General features: G+C 37.4%; 3 protein-coding genes and 1 pseudogene across 3 annotated transcripts; 2 read left to right on the top strand and 2 right to left on the bottom strand.

Annotated features, from left to right (window-relative positions):
* Positions 1 to 755: 755 nt before the first annotated feature.
* On the bottom strand, positions 756 to 1,265 carry LOC140013385 (putative F-box/LRR-repeat protein At3g58880). The gene has a single exon (XM_072062653.1). The coding sequence runs from the start codon at positions 1,263 to 1,265 to the stop codon at positions 756 to 758; it is 510 nt and encodes a 169-aa protein (XP_071918754.1).
* Positions 1,266 to 2,143: 878 nt separating this feature from the next.
* LOC113707434 (small ribosomal subunit protein eS10z-like) lies at positions 2,144 to 2,841 on the bottom strand (annotated as a pseudogene).
* An 8,169-nt stretch (positions 2,842 to 11,010) lies between these two features.
* LOC140013386 (uncharacterized) lies at positions 11,011 to 15,753 on the top strand. Its single transcript, XM_072062654.1, has 4 exons — positions 11,011 to 12,405; positions 12,910 to 13,194; positions 14,197 to 14,558; positions 14,922 to 15,753. Exons 1-4 carry the CDS (start codon positions 11,011 to 11,013, stop codon positions 15,751 to 15,753), a joined length of 2,874 nt encoding a protein of 957 aa, XP_071918755.1.
* A 6,116-nt stretch (positions 15,754 to 21,869) lies between these two features.
* On the top strand, positions 21,870 to 22,805 carry LOC140013387 (uncharacterized). The gene is made up of 2 exons (XM_072062655.1): positions 21,870 to 22,237; positions 22,400 to 22,805. Exons 1-2 carry the CDS (start codon positions 21,870 to 21,872, stop codon positions 22,803 to 22,805), a joined length of 774 nt encoding a protein of 257 aa, XP_071918756.1.
* Positions 22,806 to 27,016: the final 4,211 nt, after the last annotated feature.

Here is a 27,016-nt window from a genome sequence, read left to right on the forward strand (position 1 = left end):
CTTACACTAAGAGTGCATAGGAAGGTTACTTGAACATTGGAAAAGAATAGAATAACTGTAGTTGCTGCAAAAGTCAATGGAACGTTAACATTTTGAAAGCACAGTTAAGTTAATAAGCATTCGAGAGAGTTAGTAGTTACATGAATGTAAATTTGCTAAGAATCATCAACTAGAGCAAATGTGACCTGAAATACTAAGAGCCTTGAAACATGACAAACTGGGAAATGATCTATACCATGTACAACAGCGCAAGCCTTTCGTCAAAATTAGTTAATCAACTCGGTAATTCCACGAAACAACTTTCTTAGCAATAGGATAATTATCATCAGCCCACTGACTAATGAGAGATGAAAAGAGTTAAGGTTTGGCATCCACTAAAAAGGTTTTAAAATATTCTGGAAGAAGAAATAATCCAAAGGGCTAGAAAGCTTAAAAAATTAAGAAGGCAAACTTTGACTTGGAGTGAGAACCTAAGAATGACATGCTCTAAGGAGGCATCATGAACTCACCGAACTTCATTAGGAAAAGAACGGTTTCCAAACCAATCAATTCTACTTAATTAGTCACGAGCATTTCAATACATATTCCTCAAGTGCCAAACATTAGTCAATTATTCATTCCAGCATGGATGACATTATTATGAGTTGTCCATCTACATTTATCCAAAGCTAAATGCTCAAGCCTACAGCAATTCGAGAATAGCTGCTGATTTGAAGGGTTATCTGGAAAAGTTATGCACTCAAGATGTAAGGTCTTCAAACTGGAAAAACAGATATTAGATGAAAGATTGGAACATTATAGCCTAGCTTCAGTTTGAAAGAAATGAGAGATTCAAGAGAACATGCAGAACTTGGAAAGTTGAATGGGCCATCAAATTCCAAAAAACTAAGATTAAGCTCTCTAACATTGCACAGGAATGAATGAAGAAGCAATGGATCATGTAAGTCGTGACATGAAATTGACAGTTTATCAATATATGTTTCTCGATGAATCACTCTGTTCAAAAGGTTCACAAACAGCATCCTGTCTCCTTGAGAATGTTCATCAAACACATAATGAGAAACAGAAAGCCACAGTCCTTTCCATCTTTTTGACAGGACACTTGTTCTCATGGCATCTTTTGTAGGAACTAGTGATAGAATGCAACCAAGAACAGCATCAGGCAAGCTACTAATCATATCATTACTATCACTACTATTAGCAATATGCAGTTGTTTGGAACTGGTGGAGCCTCTACTGCTGGCCAGCTTCAAATTTGGGTCCATCACAACTTACTTCCTATCAAAAAACTGTTACCATTAAATTCTACGTATTGTACGATAACAGATACTATTCACTATCCAAGAGGAGGGGAAATTCAATGAGAAATAAATCTAATGCAAGAACATAAAAATATCCCATCATTCAATACTAACATTTCTATCCATCAATTACAGAATAATCAGAGTGAGATTACAAATATAAGTTACTTCTTTAGCTCAATACAAGTAATACATGTTCTTTGAAGATTCAAATATTTTATGTTTCTCATTAGTAACAAGACACGTAGTTTAATAGCAGTGTGTTATATAAAGTAGTATGTTATATAAAGGAGAAACAAAGAAAAGCCTACAATGATTAGCCAAAAAATGAACTTCTAGTTCAGCTTGTCTCAACTATGGATATTAGGTGGTTCTTTTAGTGAAGATCTTAACAGCATTGAAGTGACGATCTTAATACATTCAAGTAAGTAAACCAAAGAAAGCAGAACATTCATTAGTCCATGCCAAAAATACTATTCCTATAATTGCATTAACATGACTACAAGCAACTCACCAGGGCAAATTATAATCTAAGTACACAAGAGAAAGCATATTACTAGAAAACTTATCTGATTATTCTCATAATCAGATTGAAGAATTCAAAAAATCACATCTAATATCTAGAAATCAACCACTCAATATTTATAGATTAGCGCTTCAATATACAAATGCAAGGAATTCATAGAGAATCTAGGATGCCAAGAACGAGCAAATTATCTCTGCCTTATGACACGAATAAAAAATCCTTACTTTACAATCTCCTGCTTATCCTTTTTTTTTATCAGTAACAAGAAGCACCAGCGTATAATCCATTAAACCTAGAAAAAAGGTGCCACCACATGTTTTTAAGAAATTCCTTAGATTGATTTGAAGACCTAGAGCAACCAAAACTATAGATAAGTCTCAATCAACTACGTATCTCAACATGCATAACTTTCAACTGCAACATCTGAGAGCCTAAATTGCAAATAACATAATTTAGCAAAACATGAATCGAAGAGAAGCTTGAACTTGGTGGTGCTGAACCATACCTCCAGATCCATGGCCAAAGCCAGGCCTTCCACCAGAACCCCTGAAAGCAGGCTGGTAATCCGCAGGAGCTCCACCTTTCTCACCACCAAACTCACCAGGAGGTCCACGGGACCAGAACGATACCTCTCCCTGTCACCAAATCTGGGCCTATCCCTATCAAACCTTGGTGGTCCGCGAGGGCGGTCACTAGGAGGTCCACCCATAGGATGACCGAGGGGCTTGGCAGACTTCTTAAGAGTAGTAGGAACAATTTCAGAGGGAAGATTGAGGTAAGTCCTCAGGAACTCGATGCCGTCGTTCGTAAGATACCAGTAGTAATGCATCCAAGTGAAGGTTTCCCGGACGTTCTCCTTGGACTTGAAGCTCTGCATTAGCTTAATCACATGCAAGTTTGGGACATCGATCTCGGGATGCTTCGCCAAATCAAAATCTTTCTTCGCACAGAAAACTCCCTCTTGGAACAGGTACTCGGAGATCTCTCTCCTGTTTTTCTCTGGAATTATCATGGCTGTTGTTGAGAATTGGGAAGATGGAGGAGAAGGAGCATGACGACGACGGAGAGAGAGGCAGAGAGATAACAAAATGAACACTAGGCAGCCTCCGGTGACCCGATTGTGCAGCAGCTCCTCCTCCTAATTAGGGATTTTTGCTGCACCGATCTAGGGATTTTTGCTATTTGCAACTCCACAAAATCTACACAAATCTTTTGGGTAGCTCAAATTAGGGATGAAAATGGTGGCTCAAAGTGATTTTTTGGAAAATTTCAGCAAGATGGTAGTGGAGAGAAGAAGAAGATGATAGTGTCCAAAACTGGCAAGAAGAGGGAAAGAAAATTTTGTCTGAAATTTTTGCTAAATGTTGTGAGTGTTTTTATCAAACAACAAAGCCAAAACTATGTCGTTTCTGCTTCTTTTGTTCACCCGCCTGTACTTCTTCAATTTTCAGCTTCCCGCTTTCATTTTAGCTAAGACCAAAAAATAACACTTTCATCCTCTTTTGTACGGCTAATTGATCAAATTATTGTTCGAAAAAAAATTGCAACAATAAGGTTATTATTTTGAGCTTTTCCCAAGTTGTATTTGGAACTTTATTTGTTACATTAAAAGTTTGAAAATTTAGTGTTTTTGGATAATTTTTGGAAAATTTAGTGTTTCTGGGATTAATTTAGTGTGTTTGAAAATTAGTGTTTTTGGAATATTTAGTGTCTTATTATGTTTATGATTCAAAAAAATCTTTTAATGCAAATATTTTTGGTATTAATTTAATAATTTTATTAATTATGTACGAAATTGTGGTTTGACAAGACCTAACAATCTGTTTAGTTGATCAATTAACCAAAATAGTTTGCTAATACATGCATGAAACACTAAATGTATTTGGTGCAAATACCGATTTATAAACCATAAATAATGTGACTATTGTAATTAATAATAAACTCCAACCATGCTATTGTCAAGATTTAACTTAATTTCATGTTGAATTTTATTGTTCTTTGCCATTATTTTTACACTGTGCTAGTCAATAATTTTTCATGTGTTGTCAAGACAATTAGATAGGGAATCCATGATATATTTTAACCTTAGCTAAGTTCGGTACAAGTTATTAACTAAGGTTGGAACAATTTTAAAAAATATGTATATATATTTTATTACAATATCTTTCTCATTTTGCTAATGAAAAACATCAACTAAAGTGTAAATGATAGGGTGCCATAATAGAATTAATGAAATCGGTTTATCACATACGAGGCTAAATTGTAAAAGATAAGGTGTCATGATAGAGTTAATGGAATCAATTTATTACATATGGGGCTGAAATGTAAAATTTAGGGTGTCATAATAAGATTAATAAAATTTATTTATCACATATAAGCCACATTGAAAAAATTAGGGTGGCATAGTAGAAATAATGAAAGTGAGTTAGGAACAAGCACTTTAAAAATATGTTTATGATTCTAAAAAAGATATTTTAATGCAAATAATTTTTGTATCAATTTAATAATTTTATCAATTATGCACGAATTGTGGTCTGACAAGACCAAACAATCTGTTTAGTTGATCAAATAACCAAAATGGTTTACTAATACATGCATGAAACACTAAATCTATTTGATACATGTACTGATTCATAAACCATAAACAATTTGATTATTGTAAATTGTAATACATAACAAACTCCAGTCATGGAATTGTCAAGATTTTTACTTAATTTCATATTAAATTTTATTATTCTGCTCCATTATTTTCACATTATGTTAATCAGTAATTTCCCATATGTTGTCAAGAGAACTAAATAAAGAATTCATGATATTTTTTAACTTTATAACAAGGTATTAGCTATGTTTGGAATAATTGAAAAATAGGTAAACATTGTTTTTTACAATATATTTCTCATTTTGCTAATGATAAACACAACTTAAAGTGTAAAAACATAGGGTGGCATAATAAAATTAATAAAAATTTTCTTTATCACATACGAGACTAAATTGCAAAAGATAAGGTGTCATGGTAGAGTTAATGAGATTAGTTTACCAAATACGGGGCTAAAATGTAAAAGTTCGAGTGTCATAATATAATTAATTAAATTTACTTGCAGCGTATGGGCCATATAGAAAAAATTAAGGTGGTATATGGGTTTAAAATATAAAAGTTAGGGTGTCAAAGTAGAATTAATAAAATTTGTTTACAACACATGGGTCATATTGAAAAAATTAAGGTGGTATATGTGACAGCCCCATCTTCCCCTAAGGCGAACCAAAGGGTTCGGCGGACCGTCTGCCCAACTCTCGCCAGGACTCACTCACTCACTCATAACTCAAGCAAAATAACGTACATCCATAGAAAATGAATAACACATCCACTTCAACTTAATATATACATTGATGCTCAAATCCAAATACAAAGTTTCTACACACCTAAAAAAATTTCAAAGTTTTTATATTTCGAGTACAATCAACCCTAGTCGGGTACTAGCGTGAGTACAATTACAACATTTAAAACAATTAGACTATGCTAGTCGGTGCAAGTCACAAGCCTCACTCGTACCCCCTGTAAGGAAAACAAATGGCGTAGAATGAGTTAAAATCCCAGTGAGGTTCCAAATAGCAATTTGGTCATCAAATAAAATAAAAATAGCATGATAGTGAAATAGCGAGCATACCAAATTTATGAAAGTGAGCAATAACACGTCAAATAGCAAATGTCAAAATGAGTTTGTTTTCCAAAAAAACAATAACACTTCGAATAACCATCAAAGTGTAAGGATACAGATGACTCTCAGGAGCCAAATTCCCATTGCATCATCAGGAGCTTGATCACGTAATAGTTGACACTCCGTCAACTTTCAAGTAAAGAAACCAATCCAGTAGAGTACCACTTACACTACTTTCCGTCCACCACTCAAACCCCCTACTGGGCCCAAAATTCTCAATAAACATTGGTGGTAATGCTCGAGTATACCGATTAGTCGAGAAGATATCACTCCACTCGACAAAACAAAAGACCCAGGATTCGTTACCCAATCGACCAAACTCTTGCCGGCTCGACTCGAGTAACTCGCCACAGGGTTTCTGGAATTCCAGGAAGTGCGCACCATATACACAAATATATCAAATCCATTGCAACAATAAACAAGTGTATCTCATATTAGGGCAAGTGCGATAAAGTACACTCTTGCCCGAACAAACAAATGACATATCATTAAATCACACTGGTCAAGTATTGAAAACAAGTATCTAGTTCAATCAGGTATTTGGAAGCACTCACCAAAAGTAGTGCCTCTAGTGATCGTGTCTGGGTTGTACTCCGGGATTGGAGTCCAAATCTCAAGACAAGAGCTTGCAAGAAGGATCCTCCACTTCTCCTTGAAATATTTTGGTTCCTCAAGCTTCCCAAGCTTCCAAACTAGTGATCAATCGGTTTAGTTTTTTTTGTTTGCACTCAAAAGGTTGGATTCAAGGTAGAAAATTGAAAACTCTCTTCACTTTCCTGCCTCTCCTTGCTCTCGGCTAACCAGAAAAAAAATGAGGAAGAATGAGCTCAAATGAAAGATAAGAAGGCAAGATAAAAGGGTTTGGTTAAAGGTCATAGATGGCCAACAAGTGGCACCACCAAAAACCATCCAAATTTTGTTTTCTTTTCCTTGCATTTTGGGTCAATAATTTCGGCTATAAGGCTGAGGATGAGGGATATTTTGCAACAATATCAAGGGTATGTGGTGGTAGGGAAGTGGTGGTCAAGTGGTGGGTTCAATCGGTAGTGATCGATACCCGTCGGTTCTAACCGTTTTTCCTTAAATCGCGTATACTAGGGTTTTAACTTATAATTCACTAACTTATTATTATCACCTGTAATCCCATGCTTAATATCATCTAAAACTCACTTTTAACCACCAAATTTGATCCACACTTTGCACCGGATAGTCATACTACGGATAGACGTAAAAACCCTAATTTGCGCTAACTTGAAAAAAAAAAGTGAAACCCTACTTTCTAGGTTCATTTGCACTTATTGTGGGGTGATTGAGTAGTAGGGCTATTATAAAATAATAATTTCCAAATAAAAGGGCATTTTTAAGAAAAAATATAAAGAATTTTTTGGGTCCTCATACTCTCTCCCCTTTAAAAGAATTTCATCCTCGAAATTCATACATGTACTCCGAAATAATATAGGGTATTTTCCTTATATATCCATTTCTAGCTCTCAGGTCTCACTATAGTCAAACTTAGTTAAACAATAGAAATCATGAATAGTACCTTCTACTATCTCCGATGGTTTAGGTAATGCCTATTGGTCCAAGGGCTGGCACTCTTGGCTTAGTTCCTCCTACATTTACTTGTTCAGGGTTTAGGTGTGATCTACGGGGACAAGTTGCAAGCTGGTGCTCGGTACTACCACACCATAAACATTTTCCTGCATTTCGCCAACAATCATTCTCCGTATGATTGGCCTTCCCATAGTACTCACAAGATACTCGAGGGGCTGAGGTCTGACCTCCTTGTGAGGCACCTCTTGCTTGCTCCGTACCACGCGAGGCTCCTCTTGGAGTAATTTCCTTAGATGTCCCTGAAATTTTCTCACCACCATCTTAGAGGGTGGCATATCTAAATCACCTTGTCCTTGCCTTTGACTTCCACCAAGCGCACCCCTCCTTTTTGCATGAAAAACTCTCACTTGTGCCCTAGCAATTTCTATTCTTTGGGCCTTCTCCAAAACCTCCGTAAACGTATTAATCTAGGCCGCCGCCAAGGCCTCTTGTATCTCCACATTTAGCCCTTGCACAAACCTCCGTACTCTTTTTTGCTCCGTAGCTACCAGTTCGGGAGCAAATTTGGATAGTTTTGTAAACTGGGTTTCATACTCAGATACACTTAAAGTTCTCTGTCGAAGCTTAATAAAATCATCCTATCTCTTCTCCTGAACAATAGGTGGGAGGTATTTCTCATTAAACTCTCGTACAAAGTTCACCCAAGTCCATGCAGTCCCCTCTCTTTCCCATTTAGCCCTAATTACATTCCACCAGGCTCTGGCCGGACCCTCGAACTAAAAAATGGCAAATTGCACTTGCCTATCATCTGTATAGTTTAAAGCAGCAAAGATGTTGATCATGGCCTCCAGCCATTTCTCGGCTCCTTCCGAGTCTGGTCCTCCCAGGAACTTAGGTGGAGAGAACTTCTGGAATCTTTCTAAGGCCCTATCTTGCCCCATATCGGGGTCCCTAGGTTGATTTATAGGGGCTTGACCCTGTTGTTCCACTAAACGGACCAGAATATTAGTCATTTGTTGGATTGCAGTTGCCACCTGATCCCCCCCTAAAACTTGGGGTCCAGGTTGCGGTCCACTCGTTTCACCCCTTTCCCCTCTTGGTTCTTGTGTGGGTCCCTGCTTTTGTTTACCCCCACGCCTACGATTAGAGCCACGCCTTCGAGTAGCTCCCTGATCCTAGCTTCTTCTACCTTCCATGCTTCGCGGCTAATCAACTATAGCAATATAGCCAACTAATCAATGATAGAATATAGCCACTAAGTAACTGTATAAATATAAACAGTATAAAACAGAATAATGCAAATCATAAACCTTTCTAAATCATAAAACAGGGGTAATGCAACACATTCAATCAAAACAAGTCACATAACCTATAGGACATTATAATGAGGAGGGGCTCACGGCTGCTCAAACTTCTAGTGCTCAAGTCATGCAAATACCCAGTGGTCCAATTACAAGAGCGCGTGCTAGGAGAATTCAAGACTCACTTCAAGCTCTTGTTTGCACGATTCAAGAATGAGTTGGTGATGACTTGAGGTCCATTGAAGGATTACATAATGGAGAAACCACCCTATACACTTTCCTTCAAATGGAAGAACCAAGTGAAGAATAGTTCACGGAGTACTAGCTTGCTAAATAGGGTTTTAAGTTACCATTATCAGTTGTTTGATATTTTAATAATTTCGGTCACTTTTCACTACTTGAGCTGGCCGAATTTTAGAGTCTTAATTTAGCCAATTAGTTGTTAGATATTTACCCTTAATGAAGGGCAAGGTCGTCCATTGGACATTCTAGGGTTTGAGTCATGTAAGGCTATATATAGCCTAGGTTTTCATTCATTAAGAACAATTCAGATTTTATAAAATATATGTGAGTTTATTCACTCTCTTGCCTCAAGAGAATTTCCTTTGAATACGTGAGAATTAATCTCAAGCTGTTCATCGAACTTATCAATCAAGTAGTCTCCTTGATTGTGGCGTTCTTCTAAATATACTTTGGTTCACTAAACTGGCTAGTCTTGGGTTAACGATTCTCCTTAGTTCGTGGCTCGTGATTATAGAAGGGTCAAAGTTCCGCAAATCCACTCAACTTGGTGTTCGTCTAAATCCGTCACACATCAGTTGGTATCCAGAGCTAGTCGACGACATCAAGTATATCCCGTTGAGTTTGTTCATAAGCTTTCTAGTAAATTTTATCTTGCAAAACTGGTTGTGTCTCTCTTTGTGTCAAGTCCGATTATTATTACAAAAAAAAAAAATTCTGTCCACCTTTGTTTTGTTCTTGTTGCATTGTTCTTTGATTTCTTTTTCTTCGTGTACACTTCGTGCATTACCTGTTGTGTGTTGCTGTCTTGAAGCCTGCTTTCAAGTGAAACCAAGCTGTGTGCCCTGCGTTTGCTGTTTGAACAAAAAAAAAAAAAATTGCGACGGCTAGGGTTTCACTTGCAACTAGGGTTTTCCTTGGACGCAAGTTTCGTGCCAAATCTATTCCAGCTTTTAGTTGTTACCTAAGTTGTTTTCATTAATCTCCTAAACTGATTTTTGTGGTTAAACTTGTTTGGGGGTTGGAATCTTGAAGAGGGACTGTAATAATCTAGGGTTCTTGAGTTTCTTGAACTAATCTTGAAGTCTCGAATTTTTGATAGTTATTGGGGGATTGAAGGAGAACTTTGGTTTGACATTACATTCTGGAATTTTACCCACAAACAGCCGAGTAATTGTGTGTTCTTAGAGTCAAAAAAAAAAAAAAAAGGAACAAAGAAAGAGGAATTGCGCGGGTGACAAGAAAGAAAAGGAAATTGTGTTCTTTATTGCCAAGACCTGAATTGCTACACTTTGTTTCTTGAATTTAAGCCGCAAAAACAGAAATCTAAGGCAAAGGAAGGGTTTAAAAATTCTGACCAACTTCTTCTTGAAAATCTTCAGCGCCTTGAGTCTTGATTATTTGTCACCTTTTGAGTTTTTTGATCATCTTGATTCTTGAAGACCTGTACCTCTCTTCGCACAAACAGCTTCTTGTACGCTCTTGCATCCATACAGGGCCTCCTTGGTTTAGGAATAAAATTCTGGGGAGTTTCTTGGGCAAGCCGCTTGGGAAGTTCTTATGTAACATCACTTGCATTACCTTGTGACGCCATTGCCTAAGACCAATCTGTCCAATCTGTCCATGTGTGGTGCACAGGGGAGGGGCCGAATTGCTTGCTCTTTGAGGGGGAGTAAGGAACGAAAATTTGGGAGCAAGGGGAGGGGAGTATAGCCGAATTTTATGCAGGATTTTTAGAAGCAAATTCTGGAATTTTGAGAGGATAGTTTCGGGTAGAATAGGAAGCTACCAAATTCTGTTTTACACTTGGTTGACCAGCCGACTTTAGGAAAGGAACAAGGAGAAGGAAATCTGGAAAATTTTTTGGAAACAATTCTGATTTGGTATAGCCGATTTTTAGGAAGGTTAAGGGGTACAAAATCTGGAAATCTTTTGGGACCAATCCTGTTTCCATTTCAGCCGACCTTAAGGAACTTTCCAAAAAAAAGTACAACACCTAATTTGTTTCCAGAAAAATCAATTAGGAAAATTAAGGAAACACTTGGGAAACTCCATCATTGTATTTGGACATTCCTCGTTTCATTCCTTATCAAAGTCATTCCTCATTTCATTCCTCATTTCATTCCGTTTCTACTTTTGTTCCTTGTTCTTTTGATACAATTGGGAGCTATTTGATTCAAAGTTTGATTGAATTTCTTTGAGAAAATTTCTGATTTCTTCAAAGGAAACAATCAAGTAGGCTTGAGGAGTGAATTGGTGAGAGCATTAGAGGGACATAAACACTTGAGTGAAAACACGAGAAGAGTGAAACACTTAAGGGAGCAAGTGAGGCACTTTTCTACTAACAATTTGTCGAGTTTTGCAGGTTCACCATGTCTCAGGAAAATGAACTTACCATTGCTCAGTTATCACTTAAAATGGATGCTATGTGGAAGGAAATGCAGAGGAGACTGGACCAACGCCTGGAAACGATCCATGAGCAGATTGATCACCTAAGTTCATCTAGGGCTTCCTCTAGGAAATCTAAAGGAAAATCCGCCCTGGGGGAATCTAGTGACTCCAACGCCGATTCGGACCGTGAGACTTACGGGCAAGGGAGACCGAAGAGAAACACAAGGGCAATTGGTGATGCAATCAAAGGGATTAAGATGAAGATTCCTCCGTTCCAAGGCAAATCCGATCCGGCTATATACCTTGAATGGGAGAGTCGGGTAGAACTCGTATTCGATTGTAATGACTACACCGATGCACAAAAATTGAGACTTGCCATAGTAGAGTTCACCGACTATGCCATTGTTTGGTGGGAACAAATGGCTACCAGCAGGCGAAGGTGTGGCGAACCACCTATCACCACTTGGACTGAGCTCAAGCGACTTATGAAGAAGCGATTTGTACCAAGTCACTACCATAGAGACTTGTACCAAAAACTTCAAACCTTGACACAAGGTCAACGCTCAGTTGAGGACTACTACAAGGACATGGAAATCTCCATGTTAAGAGCTGATATTCAAGAAGATCGCGAGGCTACAATGGCAAGATTTCTCAGTGGTCTAAGGGTTGAAATAGCCGATCAACTTGAGCTTCAATACTATGTGGAGATAGACGATATGGTGGACAAGGCTATCAAAATTGAGCAGAGACTCAAGCGGAGGGGAACCACCAGATATTATAGCACTAAAACACATCCATCTACTCGGCCATTCCAGCCCAGGAGGGAGGAGCGAAGCCCAAACGCTTGGAATTCCCAAAAGCCAAAACAAGACCAAGGATCAAGCTCACGGCCACCTTTTGCCAAAACCGACTCCAAGGTTGTTTCCAAGCCACCATTCGAAACTTCAAAACCTAGGAGTCGTGACACCAAATGTTGGAGGTGTCAAGGAGTTGGGCATATTGCAAGCCAATGTCGAAACCCAAGGGCCATGCTTGTCCTACCAAATGGAGACATTGTCACTGATGATGAAGAAGAGGAATACACAGACATGCCTCCCTTGGTTGAAGAGGAAGATGAGATAGAGGAAGTTCCAACTCAAGACAAGGTTGGATTGGTAGCAAGAAGGGCACTCGCTACTCAAGCTAGTAAAGATGAACTTCAACGTGACAACATCTTTTACACTAGGTGCCATGTGACCAACAAGGAATGCAGCTTGGTAATCGATCCTGGAAGTTGCACTAATGTTGCTAGTGCATTGATGGTGGAGAAACTAAACTTGCCAACTAGTGACCACCCCCGTCCCTACAAACTTCAGTGGTTAAACAACAGTGGGGAGGTACGTGTGCACAAACAAGTTTTGGTTACTTTTCGCATTGGTAGGTATGAAGATGATGTTATGTGTGATGTGGTACCAATGCAAGCTGCACATATACTCTTAGGGCATCCTTGGCAATTTGACAAAAGAATCACCTTTGATGGTTTCTTGAATAAATACTCTTTCATGCATAATTGTAAAAAGATTACACTTGCACCTCTTACACCTCAACAAGTGCATGAGGATCAAGTTAGTCTACAAAAAGAGTATGATTCACATGTTACCACCAAGAAGGACAAAGCTAAGAAATTGGTATTGACCGACCCTTCTTCAAGCAAGTTGGATCATTCTCATTCGGCCTTAGAGCCCACACAGGAAAGAAAATCCAGCGTGCTTGCCAAGGTGAAGGACGTGAGACAGGCCTTGCATTCTAATCAGGTTTTATTTATTTTATTTTGCAAGGGTTCCTTATTCACTAATGCTCCTGATGCTTCTTTGCCTAGTATTATTACTAACCTTTTACAGGAGTACCAAGACGTCTTTCCTGAGGATATACCTACTGGTTTGCCTCCATTAAGGGGAATTGAACATCAAATTGATTTCATTCCTGGATCTTCCCTTCCAAACAAGGCACCATATAGGACCAATCCAGAGGAAACCAAGGAGCAACAACGACAAGTGGAGGAGTTGCTTAGTAAGGGTTGGATTCAAGAGAGTCTAAGCCCTTGTGCTGTACCAGTTCTACTTGTTCCAAAGAAAGATGGAGGATGGAGAATGTGCACTGATTGTAGGGCAATTAATGCCATCACGGTAAAGTACCGCCATCCCATACCCCGTTTGGATGACATGCTTGATGAATTACATGGTGCTATCATTTTTACTAAGATTGATTTGAAAATTGGTTACCATCAAATTCGCATGAAAGAAGGAGATGAATGGAAAACTGCATTCAAAACAAAACATGGACTTTTTGAGTGGTTGGTCATGCCTTTTGGGCTAACCAATGCACCAAGTACTTTTATGAGACTCATGAATCATGTTTTACGCTCTTTCATTGGTAAATTTGTGGTCGTTTACTTTGATGACATTTTGATCTATAGTAAGACTCTAGATGAGCATGTTGTGCATTTACAAATGGTCCTCGATGCACTTCGCAAGGCAAGCCTCTACGCTAACCTTAAGAAGTGTACCTTTTGCACGAATCAATTGGTTTTTCTAGGCTATGTTGTTAGTGAGCAGGGAATTCATGTTGATCAAGAAAAGGTGAAGGCTATAAGTGAATGGCCGACCCCTACCAATGTAAGTGAAGTGAGAAGTTTTCATGGCTTGGCAAGCTTCTATAGGCGTTTTGTCAAGGATTTTAGCACAATTGCTGCCCCACTTACATCAATTATCAAGAAAGATGTGCAATTTCATTGGGGAGAGGAACAAGCTAAGTCTTTCCAATTACTTAAACACAAGCTCACACATGCACCTGTTCTTAGTTTACCTAATTTTGGCAAAGCTTTTGAAGTAGAGTGTGATGCTTCTGGTATAGGTATTGGAGCTGTTCTACTCCAAGAGGGTCGCCCGATTGCCTACTTTAGCGAGAAGTTGAATAGAGCTGCTCTCAACTACTCAACCTATGATAAGGAACTAATGGCCTTGGTACGGGCTCTCTAAACATGGCAACATTACCTACGCCCTCGTGAGTTTGTCTTGCACACCGACCATGAGTCGCTCAAGCATATCAAATCCCAAGACAAGTTGAGTAAGCGACATGCACGATGGATTACATTCATTGACAGTTTTACCTTTGTGATCAAATACAAGGCAGGTAAGACGAATGTAGTGGCTGATGCACTCTCGAGAAGGCATACCCTTATCACTACATTAGATGCTAAGTTGCTTGGGTTTGAATTCCTTAAAGAATTTTATGCAACTGACTCAGATTTTGGTGAGATTTTTAACTCTTTGCCACGCCACTCTCGTGAGCATTATTTCATCTCTCAGGGGTTCTTATACTACAAAGACAAGCTTTGCATTCCCAAGAGCTCCATGCGCACGCTCCTAGTAAGGGAAGCTCATGGAGGTGGTTTAATGGGGCATTTTGGCATTGCCAAGACCTTGATGATTCTCCAAGAGCATTTCTTCTGGCCCCGCATGAGGAGTGACGTGGAAAGGCACATTGAAAGGTGTGTGACTTGTCACCGAGCAAAATCAAAGGTACACCCTTATGGTCTCTATACACCTTTGCCTATTCCACATGCACCATGGGTTGATCTGTCGATGGATTTTGTGCTTGGTTTACCTAAGACTAGAAAAGGACATGATTCAATCTATGTGGTAGTTGACCGCTTCTCCAAAATGGCTCATTTTATTCCTTGTCTCAAAACAGATGATGCTAAGCATGTTGCAGATTTATTCTTTTGTGAGATAGTTAGATTACATGGCATGCCTCGCACTATTGTTTCTGATAGGGACGCCAAATTCCTTAGCTATTTTTGGAAAACTTTGTGGTGTAAACTAGGTACTAAATTGCTATTTTCTACTTCTAGTCACCCACAAACTGATGGTCAAACCGAAGTGGTTAATAGGACTTTATCCACCCTATTGCGTGCCATTATTAAAAAGAACATTAAATCTTGGGAAGCCTGCTTACCACATGTGGAATTTGCTTACAATCGCACTGTTCATTCTGCTACACATTATTCGCCGTTTGAAATTGTGTATGGCTTTAACCCTCTCACACCTTTGGATTTAACTCCTTTACCTGTTCATGAGAGAGTTAACTTGGATGGTAAGAATAAAGCTGCATATGTACGTGAGTTACACACTAAGGTGCGAGCCAACATCGAGAAGCGTACACTTCAATACATCCAAAGTGCCAACAAGGGGCACCGCAAGATGGTCTTTGAGCCTGGCGATTGGGTCTGGATACACATGCGCAAAGAGAGGTTCCCAGTCAAAAGGCGTAGTAAACTACTTCCCCGGGGAGATGGTCCATTCCAAGTCCTGGAGCGTATAAATGACAATGCCTACAAACTTGAACTTCCAGGTGAGTATGGGGTACATGCTACTTTTAATGTATCTGACTTGAGTCCTTTTCATGCAGACGATGAGTTTGATTTGGGGACAAATCGCCTTCAAGAGGAGGGGACTAATGAGGAGGGGCTCACAGCTGCTCAAACTTCTAGTGCTCAAGTCATGCAAATACCCAGTGGTCCAATTACAAGAGCGCGTGCTAGGAGAATTCAAGACTCACTTCAAGCTCTTGTTTGCACGATTCAAGAACGAGTTGGTGATGACTTGAGGTCCATTGAAGGATTACATAATGGAGAAACCACCCTATACACTTTCCTTCAAATGGAAGAACCAAGTGAAGAATAGTTCACGGAGTACTAGCTTGCTAAATAGGGTTTTAAGTTACCATTATCAGTTGTTTGATATTTTAATAATTTCGGTCACTTTTCACTACTTGAGCTGGCCGAATTTTAGAGTCTTAATTTAGCCAATTAGTTGTTAGATATTTACCCTTAATGAAGGGCAAGGTCGTCCATTGGACATTCTAGAGTTTGAGTCATGTAAGGCTATATATAGTCTAGGTTTTCATTCATTAAGAACAATTCAGATTTTATAAAATATATGTGAGTTTATTCACTCTCTTGCCTCAAGAGAATTTCCTTTGAATACTTGAGAATTAATCTCAAGCTGTTCATCGAACTTATCAATCAAGTAGTCTCCTTGATTGTGGCGTTCTTCTAAATATACTTTGGTTCACTAAACTGGCTAGTCTTGGGTTAAGGATTCTCCTTAGTTCATGGCTCGTGATTATAGAAGGGTCAAAGTTCCACAAATCCACTCAACTTGGTGTTCGTCTAGATCCGTCACACATCACATTAACCCAAGGTATTGTTCAGGCACTACACTTAATCAAAACTCGAAGCACGTGAATAATAAGAATCCCAAATCCCATGAATATCTTTAATATATTTCAAGTCCAGACTATTTGCATTCCCCGTGCCTTTGCTTTCGCCATCCAAACTTATCCTAATATTACGTGAGATCTCAACTTATCGTAAAGGTATCACTCTTCGGTACTCGGGGACAAGAATCCGAAAATATGATAATTCACCACTCAAGCTGGCTAGGCTCAAGAGCAAATCACCCGTATTAGAGATTCCTACCCAACATCCATATTTAAGATCCCCAACAATAGACAATTGTTCTACACTTAACAAGTCAATCCCCACAGTCCGAGAACCCTCTCCCGGCACGAGCTCAATAGGAGCTCTGATACCATCTGTGACAGCCCCACCTTCCCCTAAGGTGAACCAAAGGGTTCGGCGGACCGCCTGCCCAACTCTCGCCAGGACTCACTCACTCACTCATAGCTCAAGGAAAATAACGTACATCCATAGAAAATGAATAACACGTCCACTTCAACTTAATATATACATTGATGCTCAAATCCAGATTCAAAGTTTCTACACACGAAAAAAAACTTCAAAGTTTTTACATTTCGAGTACAATCAACCCTAGTCGGGTACTAGCGTGAGTACAATTACAACATTCAAAATAATTAGACTATGCTAGTCGGTGCAAGTCACAAGCCTCGCTCGTACCCCCTGTAAGGAAAACAAATGGTGTGAAATGAGCTAAAAGCCCAGTGAGGTTCCAAATAGCAATTTGGTCATCAAATAAATTAAAAATAGCATGATAGTGAAATAGCGAGCATACCAAGTTTATGAAAGTGAGCAATAACACGTCAAATAGCAAATTTCAAAATGAGTTTGTTTTCCAAAAGAACAATAACACTTCGAATAACCATCAAAGTATAAGGATACAGATAGCTCTCAGGAGCCAAATTCCCATTGCATCATCAGGAGCTTGATCACGTAATAGTTGACACTCCGTCAACTTTCAAGTAAAGAAACCAATCCAGTAGAGCACCACTTACACTACTTTCCGTCCACCACTCAAACTCCCTACTGGGTCCAAAATCCTCAATAAACACTGGTGGTAATACTCGAGTATACCGATTAGTCGACGAGATATCACTCCATTCGACAAAACAAAAGACCCAGGGTTCGTTACCCAATCGACCAAGTCCTTGCCGGCTCGAATCGAGTAACTCGCCACAGGGTTTCTGGAATTCCAGGAAGTGCGCACCATATACATAAATATATCAAATCCATTGCAACAATAAACAATTGTATCTCATATTAGGGCAGGTGCGATAAAGTACACTCTTACCCGAACAAACAAATGACATATCATTAAATCACATTGGTCAAGTATTGAAAACAAGTATCCAGTTCAATCAGGTATTTGGAAGCACTCACTAAAAGTAGTGCCTCTAGTGATCGTGTCTGGGTTGTACTTCGGGTTTGGAGTCCAAATCTCAAGACAAGAGCTTGCAAGAAGGATCCTCCACTTCTCCTTGAAATATTTTGGTTCCTCAAGCTTCCCAAGCTTCCAAACTAGTGATTAATCGGTTTAGTTTTTCTTGTTTACACTCAAAAGGTTGGATTCAAGGTAGAAAATTGAAAACTCTCTTCACTCTCCTCCCTCTCCTTGCTCTCGGCTAACCAGAAAAAAAATGAGGAAGAATGAGCTCAAATGAAAGATAAGAAGGCAAGACAAAAGGGTTTGGCCAAAGGCCATAGATGGCCAACAAGTGGCACCACAAAAAATCATCCAAATTTTGTTTTCTTTTCATTGCATTTTGGGTCAATAATTTTGGCTATAAGACTGAGGATGAGGGAGATATTTTGCAACAATATCAAGGGTATGTGGTGGCAGGGAAGTGGTGGTCAAGTAGTGGGTTCAATCGGTAGTAATCGATACCCGTCGGTTCTGGCCGTTTTTCCTTAAATCGCTTATACTAGGGTTTTAACTTATAATTCAATAACTTATTATTATCACCTCTAATCCCACACTCTATATCATCTAAAACTCACTTTTAACCACCAAATTTGATCCACACTTCGCACCGGATAGTCATACTACGGATAGACGTAAAAACCCTAATTCGCGCTAACTTGAAAACGAAAAGTGAAACCCTACTTTCTAGGTTCATTTGCACTTATTGTGGGGTGATTGAGTAGTAAGACTATTATAAAATAATAATTTTCAAATAAAAGGACATTTTTAAGAAAAAATATAAAGAATTTTTCGGGTCCTCACAGTAATGGGGTCAAAATGTAAAAGTTAGGGTGTCATAGTTGAATTAATAAAATTTATTTACAACACATGGGCAATATTCAAAAAATTAAGATGGTATATGGGGTTAAAATGTAAAAGTTAGGGTGTCATAGCAAAATTAATAAAAAAATTTTACAACATATGGGCCATATTAAAAAAATTAAGGTGGTATATAGGGTCAAAATGTAAAAGTTAGGGTGTCATGGTAGAATTAATAAAACTTATTTACAACATATGGGCCATATCGAAAACATTAGGGTGACATAGTAGAATTAGCGAAAGTGAGATGGGAATAAATGATTTGGACAGTGACGACTAGTTGTTGTCACTAATTTAGAACTGACAACCATATTATGACGATATTTTAAGTTGTCACTGTAGGACGAGTTTCAGTGATAGCATGTTTTCTAGTCGTCACAACGGTGATCTCCTGCCATACTGGATAGTTGCATGCCATCCATATTATGAAGACTTATCTCGTGTTGTCACTGTTGACGGGTGAACCCACGATCAAGTATGACGATATTAAAAGTCGTCACTAAAGTTTTCAATTGTGACAACTTTCTCTCTTGTCGCAGAGAATGTTGTCACAAAAGGCCAAATTTCTTGTAGTGCTTGTTGATTGAAAGAAATGACTATGAACAAGTGTGTACATTTCTATGAACATTTTTCGGTATTCTTGAGGACAAAAAGGTTCAAGTGTAGGGGAGTTGATAAGAGTATTAATTGCACTACATTTTGTGATCATTTCAAGTGATTTTAATCTTGTTTGGAAAAAAGCAATAGCATTGAGGATGAAAATCTTTCATCAGTTAATGTTTAAGCACTTGTGATCCAATGTTAGAAGTTTTAGTTTTCTTTTACTTGTTTGGATGATCATTTTTGCAAGAAAACAATGGAAGCTTCATTAGAGAAACAATCACCAAGTCGAGCAAGGAAAACCTCAACAGTATAAAGTTGTAGTCGAGAAACAGGGAAAGAAACTGTTTTTTTTATCCAAGAAACGGTTGAAGCAGTGCTACGGAGGCAAAATGGTTCTGAAGAAGGTTGGAGAATTTTCATCGAAAGAGAAACTGGTCCTCAACAATCGGTTCTCGCCCAAGATGTGGTTATCGGATTAGGTGGTCTAGCTATGTCCAGTTGATGTATTTATTATGATATTTGATGTAACCATACATAATTATTTGCTTTCGTACACTCAATTGATTTATAATTATTGTACGCTCAATTGATTCATAACAAACTTGGCCATCTATTTTGCAAGTGGAGTTTATTTAAGAAATACGTGATGAGAATGACATAAAAGCAACAATATAATTTTATAGGTAGATGTATGCATATTAAACTGTGTAGCACATACCGAAATATATTTCAATTAGCTCTCTAGATTAACTTCTTTACCTTGTCCCCCATCAAGAAGCAGGACCACGCATTTGGAATTGTCAATAATCTAGAGATATATTTCCATGACAATAACGTGGTATTATGAAACTCCTAATGAGAATCATAAATCCATGTGCTACATGCGGTAAGCACTATATTTTGTGGCCATTTCAAATGATTCTAAATCATTTTTGGATAACAACAATTGCATTGTGAATGAAAATCTTTCATAAGATAATATTTAAGCACTTGCGATCCAATGTTCTAAGTTTTAGTTTTCTTTTACTTGTTTGGATGATCAATTTTTGTTGGGAAAGAATGGAAGTTTCATTGGAGAAACAATCACTAAGTCGATCAAGGAAAACATCAAAGTGCATAAAGTTGTAGTCGAAAACAGGGCAAGAAACCGTTTCTTGGATGTAGTGGTACGGAGACAAAACAGTTCTAAAGAAAGTTGGAGAATTTTTGTTGAAAGAGAAACCAGTCCTCAACAACCAGTTCTTGCCCGAAATATGGCTTCCAGTCCCCATTTCTCAGCCGCAGCAATTTCATGCAAGCTGAGCAACTTGATTTCTTTTAGTGAATTTGTTCTAGCTGGACACGAATTGATTGATGGGCCTTAATGAAGACTAGATTAACTTGTAAAGTAGTTTCATCAACACTTTTGAGCATTCCAATGTTTGAAGATTCATTTAACCTCTTTTCTTGACTTTTGGTGCATAACCTTTGGTTGTATTCACGTGATGAAGATCATTTCTTTCTATTCTCTTATATAGAGTAAGATTTGCCTATAAATAGATGAAGTGAAAGCTAGTTTAAAGAGAATTAGTTGTTTGAAGTTAGGAATTGGAGGAGAGTTAGTCCTTCCAAGCAAGCAGTAGCAGTAGTGGTTTTCTCTCATGGAAGAGAAAAACTTGTGGAAGATCATTTTGGAAGTTTAATAAAAGATCTTGGGAACTTTGTTCATTCATTGCTAAACGTTTCTCAACTCTTCCTTTTTAATCTTGTCAATGTGAATTATTGCATTGAATCTTGCTGTTTTGATAATTATTTCTTTACGATGAACTAGATATTTTGTCTAGAGAATAGAGAATGTCAATGGAATCTTGAATATGAGTTATATGTGATTACTCTTGTTAAAACGTATACTTGTTAGTTCATTTGTTCATGTTTTAATATCTGTATTGCTTGATCACCAATTGCAGATTATTTAGTTATTGTTAATCAATGAATCTGACCAATAATAATGGAAAAAGAATGAATGGAACCTAGAGAGTAGGCACAAGAGATTAGTGATATAATTAGGTGAATTTTCCTGTTTGTTATGAAATAACAAAAATGTGGATGTCCCTTTGTATTCCCAAGGGGATTAATTCATGATTTTATGGGTATTTATGTATAGAAGTTACAATTCATAAATCCATTCATGTAGTGGAGAAACCGTTTCATAGGTTTCTTCATATTATTGTAGTAGTGGATGTTTAATAAGATTTATGTACCTTTAATCTTGTAGTGCCTATATATAGAGGTACATTGAGACCCTTTGGTAGTACTTTTGTATCTTGTTGAAATATAAGGATATCATTCTCCCTTTCTCTACTCCTTTCCCTAATACTTCTTCAATTCCTATTGTAGTATCTTCATTTTATTAGTTTTATAACACGTTATCAGCACGAAAACTCTACTTTTGAGCAAAAAGTGAAAACGGAGGCGCTACTTTGAACAAAAGTGAAGCACAAGATTTTGCCGAAATTCTGCCCGTATTTCTTCAAGTGACTTTTGAGGTAAATTTCTAAATCAAAATCTTATTTCAATTTCTTATGGCTAATCTTACAAAACAAGAGTTTGTACCTCTTGATATTTCTGAAAAAAATTATTTATCATGGGTATTGGATGTTGAAATCCATCTTGAGGCAATGGGTCTTGGTAATACTATTGTGGAAAAAAATGAATTCTCAAACCAAGACCGTGCCAAATCTATGATTTTTCTTCGTCATCATTTAGATGAAGGATTAAAATCAGAGTATCTTACTGTTAAAGATCCTCTTGTCCTTCGGCGAGATTTGAAAGAAAGATTCGACCACCTGAAGTTGGTCGTTCTTCCAAAAGCCCGATATGATTGGCTTCACTTACGGCTGCAAGATTTTAAATCTGTCAACGAATATAATTTAGCCATGTTCAGAATCACTTCTCAATTATCATTATGTGGCAAAAAAGTCACTGATGAAGATATGTTAGAGAAAACATTTTCTACTTTTCATGTCTCTAACATGCTCCTGCAGCAGTAATATCTAGAGAATGGGTTTAAAAAATATTTTGAACTTATTGCATGTCTTCTCTTTGCTGAACAAAACAATGAATTGTTGCTGAAAAATCATGAGTCCCGACCAACTGGTGCAAGTCCATTCCCTAAAGCGAATGCGACCCAATTTCAAAATTTTGGTAGAGGTCGTGGACGTGGCCGTAGAGGTGGCCGTAGACGTGGGCGTGGCCGTGGACGTGATCGTAGTAAATTTGTGCCCCGTGAAAATTTTAACCGTAGCAAACAACAAAATATTTTCCAAAAGAGGAAAAATAACTACGATCAGAAAAATGGAGAAAAGAAAGTTTATGAAAAAAAATGCTACCAGTGTGGTATGGAAGGTCATTGGTCCCGTACCTGTCGTACGGCCGAATATCTTGTTGACCTCTATCAAGCATCATTGAAAAAGAAAGACAGAGGTGTTGAGACAAATTTCATTGATCAAAAGAATGACTATGATGATGGTGATGATGCTGATATGACACAACTCGATGTTGCTGATTTTTTTGAACATCCTGAAGATGTCAACAAATATCCCATGATTATTTAGATATTTTTATGATACTTTATATCTTTCATGTAATTTTCTTTCCATTGAATATTTATTTTCGCATCTTTATTAATATTTATTTTTGTTTGAAATTTTCTTCCTGAAGAAGAAATGGATGTCAAATATTTGGGACTAAATAATGGTGATGATGATATTTATCTCATTGATAGTGCTACTATGCACACCATATTGAAAAATAAAAAATATTTTTTTGTTTAAAAATGGGAGAGACAAATGTTAATACCATTAGTGGTAGTGCAAAATTGATTGAAAGCTCCGGAAGAGCCACTATATTTCTCCCTGAATGGACTAAAATTATTGTAAATAATGAACTATTCTCTCCCAAGTCTCGAAGAAACTTATTGAGTTTTAAAGATATCCGCGAAAATGGATATCATATCGTGACAATGACTGAGACAAATGGTGAATTTTTATTAATCACAAGTATCATTTATGGGAAAAAATGCGAAATAGAAAAATTACCTTCTTTTTCTTCTGGGTTATATTATGCACAAATTAGTGCAATTGAAATTCATCATCTAGTAGACCAGAAGTCTACTCATCCCGATGATTTTATGATTTGGCATGATCGTCTCGGACATCCTGGATTTATAATGATGAGACGAATAATTGAGAATTCACATGGCCACTCATTGAAAAATAAAAAAGTATTAAAAGCCAATGAATTCTCTTGTGTTGCTTGTTCTCAAGGGAAATTAATTATTAGACCATCACAAGTTAAAGTTGGGACTGAATCCCCTGCATTTCTAGAACGAATTCATGGTGATATATGTGGGCCTGTAGATTCACCATGTGGACCATTTCGATATTTTATGGTGCTAATTGATGCATCAACTAGATGGTCACATGTATGTTTATTATCTACTCGCAACTTGGCATTTACGAGATTGCTTGCTCAAATAATTAAATTGCGAGCACAATTTTCAGATTTTCCAATAAAGAAAATTCGTCTAGATAATGCTGGTGAATATTCGTCACATGCTTTTGACGATTATTGTATGTCCATTGGAATAACTGTTGAACATCCTGTAGCTTATGTTCACACACAAAATGGTCTAGCCGAATCACTTATTAAACGGCTACAATTAATTGATAGACCATTGTTGATGAGGTCTAAGCTTCCTTCATCTGCTTGGGGACATGCTATTTTACATGCAGCAACACTTGTGAGAATTAGGCCGACAAATTATCACACTTATTCTCCCCTACAATTAACTTTTGGTTATGAGCCAAATATTTCTCATTTACAAATATTTGGTTGTGCGGTGTATGTCCCAATTGCACCGCCCCAACGTCGTAAATTGGGCCCACAAAGAAGATTGGGAATATATGTCGGTTATGAATTACCTTCAATTATTAAGTATATGGAACCATTGATAGGTGATTTATTTACTGCGAGATTTGCAGATTGTCATTTTGATGAATCATATTTTCCGACATTAGGGGGAGATAAAAATCAACCGAAAAAGGAAATCACTTGGAAAATATCATTGAATTTCCTTGATTCTCGTACTAAAGAATGTGAATTAGAAGTTCAAAGGATTATACATTTGCAAAAAATTACAAATCAATTACGGGATGCATTTAATGACTCCAAAAGAGTTACTAAATCACATATTCCTGCTAAAAATGCTCCGATTAAAATTGATGTCCCTGAAGGACAAATCACAAGTGCTAATGAGTCTAAAGCACGCTTGAAGCGTGGGAGACCTCTTGGTTCCAAAGATAAAAATTCTCGAAAGAAAAGAGGAGTAGATGAATCAATAATAGTAACAAAATTCAACCTCATGAAAAGGTCGCTCTTAAAGAGCCAATTCTTGAAGAGAATGAAATTATAGAAAATTCAATAAATTTTGTCACTTCAAGAAAAAGTTGGAACCGAAAAGAAATAATTATTGATAATATTTTCGCATATAATATAGCACTTGATATTATGGCAGAGGACGAGGATCATGAGCCTAGATCGGTTGATGAATGTCGAGGTAGAAATGATTGGCCAAAATGGAAAGATGCGATCCAATCTGAATTGGACTCACTGGCTAAAAGAAAATTTTTGGACCTGTAGTCCAAACACCTGAAGGTGTAAAGCCAGTAGGATATAAATGGGTATTTGTGAGAAAAAGAAATGAGAAAAATGAAATTGTGAGATATAAAGCAAGACTTGTAGCTCAAGGATTTTCACAAAGGCCTGGATTTGATTATGATGAAACGTATTCACCTGTAGTGGATGCTATCACATTTAGATGTCTTGTGAGTTTTGCAGTACATGAAAAATTAGATATGCGTCTAATGAACGTCGTTATTGCATATTTATATGGGAATCTTGAAAATGATATTTATATGAGAATTTCCGAAGGATTCAACATGCCTGAAGCATGCAAATCAAATCCTAAAAATATTTATTCTATTAAATTACAAAGGTCTCTGTATGGGATCAAACAATCTGGACGTATGTGGTATAACCGTCTCAATGAATGTCTGACAAAAGAAGGTTATACCAATGATCCAATATGTCTATGTGTTTTTATTAAGAAAAATGGATCAAATTTTGTGATAATTGCGGTATATGTTGATGATCTAAATTTAATTAGAACTCCTGAAGAGATTCAAAATAGTGTTGAATATTTGAAGAAAGAATTTGAGATCAAAGATTTTGGAAAGACAAAATTCTGCCTTGGTTTACAAATTGAGCATTTGAAAGGTGGAATTTTTGTCCACCAAACTGCTTATACCCGAAAGGTATTAAAGCGATTTTATATGGACAAAGCACATACATTGAGTACCCAAATGGTTGTCAGATCATTAGATCCTAATAAGGATCCTTTTAGACCACGAGAGGAAAATGAAGAGATACTTGGTCCTGAAGTACCATATCTCAGTGCAATTGGTGCACTAATGTATCTTGCTAATTGTACAAGACCTGATATATCATTTGCAGTAAATTTATTAGCAAGATTTAGTTCATCGCCCACAAGACGACATTGTAATGGTATTAAACATATTTTTCGCTATCTCCAAGGAACAATAGATCTTGGTTTATTTTATTCAAATAAATCCAAACCTGAATTGGTTGGTTATGCGGATGCTGGGTATTTATCCGACCCGCACAAAGCAAGATCTCAGACTGGTTATTTATTTACATATGGAGGCACAGCCATTTCTTGGCGATCTACAAAGCAATCACTAGCCACCATTTCATCGAATCATGCTGAAATAATATCAATTCATGAAGCCAGTCGAGAATGTGTTTGGTTAAGATCAATGACCCACTATATCCGGAAGAATTGTGAGTTATCCTCCGGAAAAGAAAATCCTCCAACTATATTATATGAAGATAATGCAGCTTGTATAGCTCAATTGAAAGGAGGATATATTAAAGGAGATAGGACGAAACATATTTCACCAAAATTCTTTTTTACTCATGATTTGCAAAAGAATGGTGAAATTGATGTGCAACAAATCCGATCAGATAATAATCTGGCCGATTTATTTACCAAGGCATTACCAACTGCGACATTTGAGAAATTGGTGAAGAGTATTGGAATGCAATGATTAAAAGATCTCAAATGACGTTTGCATCAGGGGGAGAAATTATTACACAAGAATAGTGTACTCTTTTTCCTTCACTAGGGTTTTTGGTCCCACTGGATTTTTTCCTAGTAAGGTTTTAACGAGGCATATTTTTTGTGTAATGGACATCCAAGGGGGAGTGTTATGAAATAACAAAAATGTGGATGTCCCTTTGTATTCCCAAGGAGATTAATTCATGATTTTATGGGTACTTATGTATAGAAGTTACAATTCATAAATCCATTCATGTAGTGGAGAAACCGTTTCATAGGTTTCTTCATATTATTGTAGTAGTGGATGTTTAATAAGATTTATGTACCTTTAATCTTGTAGTGCCTATATATAGAGGTACATTGAGACCCTTTGGTAGTACTTTTGTATCTTGTTAAAATATAAGGATATCATTCTCCCTTTCTCTACTCCTTTCTCTAATACTTCTTCAATTCCTATTGTAGTATCTTCATTTTATTAGTTTTATAACATTGTTACATTTCATGAAATGAATGAGCTGGCACTTAAGCATCACGACGAGAGTAGGGGAATACGATGCTAGTAAAGGTCGATTAATCACGAGAGTGGGCTTTTGGTTGATCTAGGAAATGCATTAGTAACAAGACCAG

Source organism: Coffea arabica, chromosome 8c, assembly GCF_036785885.1.
Source record: "Coffea arabica cultivar ET-39 chromosome 8c, Coffea Arabica ET-39 HiFi, whole genome shotgun sequence".
Lineage (NCBI taxonomy): Eukaryota > Viridiplantae > Streptophyta > Magnoliopsida > Gentianales > Rubiaceae > Coffea > Coffea arabica.